This window comes from Bison bison, unplaced genomic scaffold, assembly GCF_000754665.1.
Source record: "Bison bison bison isolate TAMUID 2011002044 unplaced genomic scaffold, Bison_UMD1.0 scf7180017864158, whole genome shotgun sequence".
Classification (NCBI taxonomy): Eukaryota; Metazoa; Chordata; class Mammalia; order Artiodactyla; family Bovidae; genus Bison; species Bison bison.
The window spans coordinates 2,954,051-2,965,147 of record NW_011494730.1 but is presented as its reverse complement, the minus strand read 5'-3'; the positions used below and the strand labels follow the sequence as shown (position 1 = coordinate 2,965,147).

Below are 11,097 nucleotides of genomic sequence, written 5' to 3'. Positions count from 1 at the left end.
AAAGGAAACCCATAAAACTCACAGCCTTAATATGCAAAACCACTTACAAAAAGGAAAAGAAAAAAATACTAACACCCGAAAAGAAAAGTAGGCAGAGACAGGGACAGGCAATTTACAAAATGATCTACAAAAGGCCGGAAAGTGATGACAGGTGCTCAGCCTTCCGTATCATCAGAGAGACGAAAATTATAACCACAAATGTGATCTCATCACATCTATTTTAATCAATGAAACTAACTTAAAACTCCCCAACGTGCAACGTAGGTAAAGAGCAGGGATGGGCCCTCTTATATCCCGGTAAGATCTTCCTACAGATACCATGGGATTATGTATTAAAATGGAAGATCGACACACTCTTTGACCCAGCAATTGCACTTCAAAGAATTTATCCTAAGATAATTAGATGAGGGTTTAAGTTGTATGTACAAGGATGCTCTTCACTTAAATGTCCCCAAAAGATGACTGGTTAAATAGCTGGGGTACAGGCAAACCACAATGGCTCCTTCACTGATATTCATTAGAAAGAACAAAGCGGGGCTGTTTTATTATCACAGAAAAGTGTCAGCCTCATTAACCAGACTACAGAACTACACACACAGTGTAACCCCAAGTGCACATGGATCCGCATCTGTGCGCACACGTGCGAAGGTGCAGAGAGCTGTCAAATGAACACTCACAAGAAGGGAGGAAGGGAAGCTACATCCTCTGCAGTAAGTGGGCGGCCCGTACTGGGCAGAGGGGAACGTGGGCAGGTCTGGGCAGGAAGAGGAGGGGGAGGAGGAGATGAGTCGGGTTAAAACTCCTGGGGATCAGTGCTGGGAATGAGGCAGCCAGATAGCAGATAAAAATACAGGACACTGGGCACTTCCCTGGTGGTCCAGTGGTTAAGAATGCACCTTGCAGGGCAAGGGCTTCCCTGGTGGCTCAGAGGTTAAAGCATCTGCCCGCAATGTGGGAGACCCGGGTTCAATCCTTGGGTCAGGAAGATCCCCTGGAGAAGGAAATGGCAACCCACTCCAGTACTCTTGCCTGGAGAATCCCATGGAGGGAGGAGCCTGGTAGGCTACAGTCCATGGGGTCGCAAAGAGTCAGTCAGACACGACTGAGTGACTTCACTTTTGCAGTGCAAGGGACACAGGGTCAATCCCCAGTCAGGAAACTAGGACCCCACGTGTCTCAGGGTTACTGAGCCCGAGTGCCACAACAAAAGGTACTACAGCCCACAGCTAAGGCCCGATGCAGCCAAAAAAAATAATTTTAGACAAAGAATATGCAACTTTTTAGTATAAGTATGTTCCATGACCTGGTGCTCTGTGACAACTTAGAGGGGTGGAATGGGATGGGAGGTGGCAGGGACGTTCAAGAGGGAGGGGACATATTAATATGTATACTTATGGTTGATTCATGTTGATGTATGGCAGAAACTAACACAATACTGTAAAGCAATTATCCATCAATTTAAAAAAAGTATGTCCCATGAAATACTTGGGATATCAGTCAGTTCAGTTCAGTTGCTCAGTTGTGTCCGACTCTTTGCGACCCCATGAATCGCAGCACGCCAGGCCTCCCTGTCCATCACCAACTCCCAGAGTTCACTCAAACTCACATCCATCGAGTCGGTGATGCCATCCAGCCATCTCATCCTCTATTGTCCCCTTCTCCTCCTGCCCCCAATCCCTCCCAGCATCAGAGTCTTTTCCAATGAGTCAACCCTTCGCATGAGGTGGCCAAAGTACTGAAGTTTCAGCTTTAGCATCATTCCTTCCAAAGAACACCCAGGGATGATCTTCAGAATGGACTGGTTGGATCTCCTTGGAGTCCAAGGGACTCTCAAGAGTCTTCTCCAACACCACAGTTCAAAAGCATCAATTCTTCGGGGCTCAGCTTTCTTCAAAGTCCAACTCTCACATCCATGCATGACCACTGGAAAAACCATAGCCTTGACTAGATGGACCTTTGTTGGCAAAGTAATGTCTCTGCTTTCGAATATGCTATCTAGATTGGTCATAACTTTCCTTCCAAGGAGTAAGCATCTTGGGGATATACTTATGCTAAAAAAAATTTTTTTCAAAATTTAAAAATTTGAATAATATAAAATACAGATTAATTAGGCATCTTGTATTTTATCTGAAACTTTAGCTGAGTCTGGACATATCTCTTATTGCCTCTCTGAGATGACCCAAGCCAGACATCAGGAAGCTGAATCCAAGGCAGGCTTCCTGTGTCCACCCTGCTTCTGACTTAGTTCCAATCCACTTGCCCATAAGAGAGAGTCACCCATCTCTGCTTTCCTTCAGGAGTTTTGTGGGGAGTACAGAGTAGGAGATGAGCATAGCCTTTAGAGCCAGAGAAGTTACTTTGAAACTCCTGGTCATCAAGTAGCCTTAATCAGAACACAAAACTCCTGAGTCCCAGCTCCAACATCTGTAAGATGGAGATAGTGAGGTCTGTCCGTGGGGCTATCTCGGGGATTAAATGAGATAATGTATGTAAAGTGCCTGGCATACAGTCAGCGCTTAACACAAGTTGATCCCCTTCCCTCCTGTCCGTGGCCACAGCCCACACTCTTGCCCCCAGGGATTACGAATCAAGCATCTCCTGTCATCTCGGGCTTTGATGATTGGCCTTTTTGATCTTTTCCTTGAAGCAGCAGCAGCTCTGAGCTGACACCCTTCACCTGACTTCACCTTTCTCCCAAATCCCTAGCAACAGTTCAGTTCCTTATCTGTACTTTTCACTCTCCCGAGGAGGGTGGAGGAGGATGAGACTGCTTTTGATAGCAGACTTTCAGGGATGTCAGCCAGCGGAGCTACGAGAGTGGGGCCCTGATGGCATTTAGAAAGGGCCAGCGATGTCCAAAAGGGTGCAAGTGAGGAGGCTGCCTGGGCTGGGGGCAGCCTGGGCTGATGCGGGGAAGGTGAGGGGGTCTCTAGAGCCAGTCTGCCTGTCTGCTTGTTGTCTAGCACAAACGACTAAGGTGGGCTCTGAGTGGAGGGGAGGGCTCACTTCTTCCTCGGAGAGCCAAATCTTCAATATCTTTTGGATCACTGGATCACCCCCTCCCTCCAACGAGGCTCGGAGAGTTTAAAAATCTGCCCAGCATCACCCAGTTACTCACTTCCAGGGCCAAGCTACTAGTATTAATCAGCAAGGCCCTAAACAGGGGCTTGTCTTATGCCTTGTTGAGAAGTCCAGTGACAGAGGGGACCCCTGACCACTGTGGATGTAACATGTCACATGGTTCATCCGCAGCTGTGGCTGCCCCTGCTGGTCTCTGCCACCTGCCCTCCTGACCCTTCCACTTTGGATATCTCAAAAGTCAGTGCAACTCACACTTTCCCGGATGCACAAATTGCCCCATGGTCCAGTCCCGAGCCAGATCAGTGAGATCAAGCCACAGCCTCGGCTTTCCTGCTTTTGCCTCTCCTGTTAGCACAGATGCCTGCATGCGAGTCACTCTGCCAGGCACAAAGACAGAGCCACACAGACCGTGGAGTTGGCGGAAACCCTGCGCAGGTGACTGCAGAGAGTCACTCAACCACAGCAACCTGTTTGCACTGTCCAGGGTCTGCCCAGGCCTCACCTGGAAGCTTTGTCTTCTCAATGCCAATGACTTAGCGATCTGGTATCATTACGCAAGGGCTTCCCTGCTGGCTCAGTGGTTAAGAATCTGCCTGCAATGCAGGAGCCACAGGAGATAAGGGTTTAATCCTGGGGTTCAGAAGATCCCCTGGAGGAGGGCATGGCAACTCACTCCAGCATTCTTGCCTGGAGAATCCCCATGGATAGAGGAGCCTGGCAGGGTACATACAGTCCATGGGGCTGCAAAGAGTTGGACAGGACTGAAGTGACCTAGCACAGCATAACACAGTACCATTATGCAGCTGAGATAGGGCAGGCCCTTCCTTCTGCACCATTGATCCTTCATGTGTCTGGGCTGCTACCTCCACTTTATCTTAAAGTGTAATCTCATTGAATCACAGACCCTTTGTGAGTCGATGGAAGTCCGGCTCGCTCTGTCTAGGAATCTAGAAGCATTCTCTGCAGCGATACAAACGTTCTCATATTGCCCGGTATGGGAGCCACAAGCCACACGTGGCTACCCAACACTTGAGAGGAGGCTGGTGCAACTGGGAAAAGGAATTTAAGTTTTATTAAAGTTTTATTCATGTAAATATGAAAGTGGCAAGTGGTTAAAGGCTACTGTACAGGATAGCACAATTCTAGACCAGGGGTCATCAAACATTTGGGGTAAAGGGCCAGATAGCAAATATTTTCAGTTTTGCAAGCCATGTGGTCTCTGTGGCAATAACTCAAGTTTGGAGTTGTAGTACATACAGACAGTCATAGACAACAACAGCAAAAGGGCTTGGCTGAGTTCTAATAAAACTTTATTTACAAAGACAAGCCAGAAGCTGGATTTAGCCAGGTGGGCCATAGTTTATTGATCCCTCTTCTGGACACTTTCAAGAAAAAAAAAAAAATGCACATGCCCTTATATTTTGATTATGTGGCTTCTAATTATAAGGGGTTTTCACACCTTTGATGCCCCTCTAGACCTTCCCATGAATTCCTGGCTAGAACCTCTGATTTTAAAGGGCTCTGGGAATGTGCCTTCAGCTCTGCTCTGGCTGATGGAGAAGCACTTGGCTTTGTTTCCCAAAGCAGGTAGTGTGGTCAGGGATCAATAGGACACTTTTTCCCTAAAACCTCATGAAAGCCCAGGCGTCAGACACAGATCCACAAACATTGCTAAAGGAGGACATCTCACACAAGGTCACCTAGTGTGCCCGCCCCTCCTGGGATCGCTCAGGCCACCAGCTCTAGTGTCTGTGACTCACTCCCTGCACCATCCCCAGGCCCCGCCAGCCTCCCCACAGCTGAAAGACTGTGGAAGAAGCTTCTGAAGACGTCTCTCTTCATCAGGAGATTAACTGAGACTCAAGAGACTTAGTTTGGGTTAACAGCCAAAGGATCCGGCTGAGGACACAACCAGGATGACCAAGATCACAGTCTTGCTTTGGGGAGGAACCGAGTCTTTGTTTCAAAGAATTGGGATATCCCAGGACACTTCACTTTAAAGACAGGTAGGTCTTTTCAGGAGCTCTCTGTTAAAGCAATCTGGAGTTCTGTCAGAAGCCCTCAATTAAAGGCATGTGAAACTTTCTCTGGAGCCTTCTTAGTATCGTTAGTTAAAAATAACTGATACCCCTCTTCAGGTTCCTTCTCAGGAGCCCTAAATCACTTAGGATAAAGCACCAAACTGCATCCCCTCCACCCAATACCAACAGGCATGAATTTTGCCAAGGGAGGTAGGATTTGCCCTCTTTCTGTCATGTATTCCTAGCCAAGACAAAGGTGGTATCTATTTCTATATTCCTATAATTCCATTCAAGAAAGCATCACTTATTAAGTTCTTAGAGGCAAGAGGAGGAAAGCCTTCACATAACTGGCGTGCTTTACTAGGGTGTTATGTCATTGCTGTTATTAATTATCATTAACAGTCTTAAAATATGCCTATTAATGATCTCAACACAAAATAGCAGTGTGGGTCTTAGCCAAGAGCAGCATAATTACCTATTAATGAGATGTAAATTTCACAGGGAAATGACAGCGATCTCGATGTACCACCTTCTGAACTAATATAATAAAGTTAATAATAATAATAGTGTATAATCTGAGGATATTAGTGTTAATTTGAATGCTAACACCATAGTTAAACAGGCTGAGAGAAATGGAACTTATTTGCATAACTCAAACCAAGAAACCCTAATCTCTGCTATTAAAGAAAAATTGATTGTTCTCCTCTGAATGATATAAAGCTGACTCCTTGCAGTCACCATAGTGAGCAAAAAAAAATTTCAAGCTACTTCTTTTATGTCTTCTACTTAGGGTTTATATCTCCCTTATTTCCAAAACCAAGTTGAGGTACTTGGTAATACAGTGAAGCCCAGGAGAAAACAGAATTTAAAAAAATAGAAACACAACAAAACCCAGTTAAGGGGAGAGAGCAGATGTTACCAGACCCTCAAGATAAACGATTGCAGCTGAGGTCTGATTTCAAGTCTCAGCTTCCTAGAAACACGGCAGGAGCAATTTAAGTAACTGAGTTACTGGTTAGCAAGCAGCCTCCTTAGGACACACACAAGCTTTGAATCTGAAGAAGCCCTTCTCGGCAGCTGAGAACCGCGCAACCCTGCCTGTGGCTATTCGAACCTCACACCCCAGGCTCCCGCAGGCCAGGCCGAGACACCTACCCTCATAGCTGGCGTGGAATCCCTGTGCGCTGACCGCGTAGTCACTGATGAGGCGCAGAGAGAGGGTGGTGGCCGCACTGACGATGGTGGCTGGCAGCTGAAAGCCTGTGAGCCTGAAAGACAAAGAGGTGAGCTGGAGGGAGGATGAATCCCCCGGGAACTGCACATCCGGTACGCATTTATTGAGCACATGCTGGATGCATGATGCTGATTTAGGCACGGGGAAGGATATGAAAGAAGCTGAACACCAGGCACATGCAAGGTGTTCCAAGATAAAGTAATTCCCAGCAAAAGTGATGGAGACCAGTCACAGAAATATGGGCCTACTCTCCCAAGCCATGGGCTACCCCTAATCTGCAGGTCTGCCTCATTTATGTCTCTTCTCTTTCTCCTCCTCCAGTTTCTTCTCCTGATGTACCCAAACAGGATCCTATGTGCCCTTCCTAGAACAGACTCCCTCCACCCATGTCCTCCACCTGCATCTTATCTATAGATAAACTGTAGCCTCCTCCTGCTGCTGCTGCTAAGTCGATTCAGTTGTGTCCGACTCTGTGCGACCCCATAGACGGCAGCCCACCAGGCTCCCCCGTCCCTGGGATTCTCCAGGCAAGAACACTGGAGTGGGTTGCCATTTCCTTCTCCAATGCATGAAAGTGAAAAGTGAAAGTGAAGTCGCTCAGTTGTGTCCGACCCTCAATGACCCCTTGGACTGCAGCCTTCCAGGCTCCTCCATCCATGGGATTTTCCAGGCAAGAGAAGTGGAGTGGGTTGCCATTCCTTCTCCAATGCATATATGCATGCGTGCTAAGTCGCTTCAGTTGTGTCCAACTCTGTGTGACCCCATGGACAGCAGCCCACCAGGCTCCTCTGTCCACGGGATTCTCCAGGCAAGAATAGTGGAGTGGGTTGCCATTTCCTTCTCCAAAATAATATTCTGAGCCATGTCCTTCGAGCTCTTTTTGCAGATACTGAAATACCCGCCAGGTGGAAGAAGTTAACTGTATGCAGCCTACGGCACATAGATCCCCAGACTGATTGGAAACAGAAGCTTGATGATGCTGAGTCCCAGTGACCTCACCACCAACCAATCAGAAGAATGTTCACTGATCATTTACTCACAACCTGCCTCCATCACCCTATCTTTAAAAGCCTTTTGCCGAAAGCCTTCGGGGGGTTGGGGCTTTTTACGCACTAGCAGCCTGGGCTCCTTGCTTGGTGTCCTACAACAAACCACAGCCTGGTGTCAGTGGTATTACTACACATGGGCACCAGATGCAAGTTTGCTTCAGTAACACTGAACTTTCAGTAACTCCTCCCTTTCTGGCTGGGGTCCTTTGAGGCTCTGAGTAGACTTTGCCACAAATTTACAATGAATGATCACCAACAGACAGTATTTATTTATTCACATACAGAGGAAAATATATCCAACTCTAAGTAGCAGAATGTGGATCCTTCTTACCCTAGACTTTATCCTTTAAAAGGAATAGGTCTACTGCTTTTATAGAAATGATAAGTGCTTATTATTTTTAAAAGATGAAAGCAAAAAATAAAAACCCAATGCAATCTAGAAATAATCATTCTTGACAGTTGACACACAAAGAGATGGAAGGATCAGTAGTTCAGATCATATTCAATGAAATAATCTCATACAAATGGGATCATATTGTACATGCTTTTAAAATTAAAATGCGTAATTTTTTCCCCACTAGTTAAGTGAAGAAAAAGAAATAGAGGTGAAACGAAAGGAATTGTTGAATCTGAAATAGCATGCTTTCAGCACAAGAGAGTCATCTTTGAAAGATTCTTCTAACGTTAAAAAGATAAAACAATGAAGCCTTCACTGAACATTTGGGGACATATTTTAGGGAAGAAGTCTGCTTCCAGGCATCCACACAGGTTGGCCCCCACAGGTGATGAGATTGTGCACAAAGGTGGCGGTGGGGTGGCCAGGCTCCTGTCCACTTTTGTCTTTTATTCTCTACCTGAGGCTCACCTGCACACCCAGAAGGGCTCAGGGAGGAATTCAAGGCATAGCTTTACCTCCATTTTCAAGTAGTAAGGGATATCTGTCGTGCCCCCTGGTTCAGCTCTGTTCCTCCCATTTTTATAATATCTGGACACCCAGATGTCCCCTGAAACGCATGGGTATTGAGTTCAACCAAATTAAATCAGATGTTTGTAACACCCACCATGAAAAGCCCCATGCAGGGTGAATCCCTTGTATTTCCCACCATCCTAATCTTATAGGATTCAGGTTAACACAGAATAAATTGAAGGAAAAGAGAAGGCAAAGTCATCAAACTAAAATGGGAGACCAAATACGTTTCAAGGTCATCTTCTTTTCAGGTATACAAACACCCAGCAAAGAGTCTCTCCATTATCCCATATTCTCTCCCCATCCCTGCCCCTGTCTTTCTGTCTCTATGTCCCCCATTTTCTCAAAGGCAAAAAAATTCATATGTCAAATAATGAAGCCATACACATTAGAAGAAAACAATTGTTTAATCTGCTTACTGAGGAAGGTCTTTCTGAGTATGGTTAGAGAACTCCATTGGCTTCTACCCACCCATCATTCTTTGAGAGAGCTGTCAGTGCATTGGGTTCCCACAGGTACCCTACCCACTCACTAGCCACAGAACTGGGCAAATGACCAATCACGGCAAATCCTTCATCTTTATGGAGTGGTTCAAGGCATAGGGAAGAATGAGGAGGGCACCTAACCCAAGCAGAGTCGTTCTGAGTCCTTCCATGGGATGTGATATACAGACTTCAAGTGTCCTTTATCTGGGGGTTCTAAATCATTAGATTGTCAGCTCAAGACTGTCATCAGTCCTTTGCGTCATTACACAGGCACTATCTGCTGTAGAGAAAATTATGTCTCATGCAGATGTAGACAAAGCAGAACAGAGAGAAGAGGGACAGAGTCCTGATGATGCATTGTGGAGACCCTTCACGCAGCCGTGCAGAATGACCCCCTTCTATGTCTCATGCAGATGTAGACAAAGCAGAACAGAGAGAAGAGGGACAGAGTCCTGATGATGCATTGTGGAGACCCTTCACGCAGCCGTGCAGAATGACCCCCTTCTATGTCTCATGCAGATGTAGACAAAGCAGAACAGAGAGAAGAGGGACAGAGTCCTGATGATGCATTGTGGAGACCCTTCACGCAGCCGTGCAGAATGACCCCCTTCTATGTCTCATGCAGATGTAGACAAAGCAGAACAGAGAGAAGAGGGACAGAGTCCTGATGATGCATTGTGGAGACCCTTCACGCAGCCGTGCAGAATGACCCCCTTCTACATGAACCAACACTCTTTATTCGTTCCTTTTCTTTTTCCTTTTTCCTTTTTCTTTCTTTCTTCTTTTTTTTTGTTCAAGTTAGTTTGATTTGGGTTCTATCTCTTGAAATTGATTGAATACTGCTGGATATAGCATGAAACCTCACATGCCTTAAAGGAAAATACTGATTGATTTAATTACATGAAAATTCAAAGCATGCATGTGAAGCAAAAAAAAAAAAAAACTGTAAAAAAAAACATAAGTGCAAATTTGGAAGACTGCATATAATATATATAACAGGAATTAGTTTAGTATTCATAATCGATAAAGAATACTAACAAATCAATATGAAAAAGAAATAGGGAAGGAAGGAAAGAGCAAAGGATATACACAGAAAGAGAAAGATGCTCCACCTAAATAATATAAAAAATAAGAAAACTCAATCAAAAAGCCTCATTTTTCATCTATCATGTTGGCAAATGTTGAGGAAACGGAGCCTATAGTTATCAAAATGATAATAAGAAAATACCACAAATTACACACATACATTTGACAAATTGGATGAAATGGACCAGTTCCTTGAAAAGCACAAACTACCACAGCTTTTCAACATGAAATAAATCATTTGAATAGCCCTATGGCTATAAAGGAAATTGAATTAGTCATTTAAAAATTCCCCCAAAGGAAATACCCAGACCCAGAAGGTTTCAATAGAGAATTCTACCAAATGCATCAAGAACTTACACCAATTCTATACCATGTCTTCCAGAAAAGAGAAAGAAGGAGCACTTCCAAACTCATTTTATGAGGCAAATATTACCCTGATACCAAAACCAAAGGTAGTGCAAATAAAGAAGGCTAAAGACTAATATCCCACAGAACATAAACACAAAATGCCTTAACAAAACATTAGCAAAGAGAATTCAGCAACACACAAAATAATTATACACTGTAACCAAGTGGGGTTTAATTCCAAGGACACGAGGCTGGTTCAATTTCTGAAAATCAATGCAATTTACTATATTAACAGGCCAAAAGTAGAAAAATCACATGATCATATCAACAATGAAGAGAAAGCACTTGGCAAAATTCAACACTCATCCCTAGTTTAAAAAAAATCTTTTACAGACTCACAGAGTACAGTCATGTGGTTGCCAAGGGGAGAAGGTATAAATTCAGAGGTTGGGGTTAACATATACACACTACTATATGTAAAATAGATAATCAACAAGGACCTAGTGTATAGCACACAGAACTCTACTCAACACTCTGAATAACCTATATGGGAAAAGAATATGAAAAAGGATAGATACATGAATAGTGGTGGTGGTTTAGTCACTAAGTGGTGTCGGACTTTTGAGATCACACGGACTGTAGTCTACTAGGCACCTCTGTCCAGGGGATTTCATAGACAAGAATACTGGAGTGAGTTGCCATTTCCTTCTCCAAGGATCTTCTCAACCCAATGATTGAACCTAGGTCTCCTGCATTGCAGACAGATTCTTTACCACTGAGCCATAAGGGAAGCCCTCAGACACGTAAGTATGTATAACTAAATCAC

At 44.7% G+C, this 11,097-nt stretch overlaps 1 protein-coding gene across 1 annotated transcript in view; it reads right to left on the bottom strand.

Annotated features, from left to right (window-relative positions):
• Window positions 1-11,097, bottom strand: part of CSMD2 (CUB and Sushi multiple domains 2) — a 655,591-nt gene that overhangs the window by 558,356 nt on the left and 86,138 nt on the right. The window contains exon 4 of the mRNA XM_010841252.1: window positions 6,258-6,370. Coding sequence (XP_010839554.1) covers window positions 6,258-6,370 — 113 coding nt within the window. The remainder of the gene's footprint in view (window positions 1-6,257; window positions 6,371-11,097) is intronic.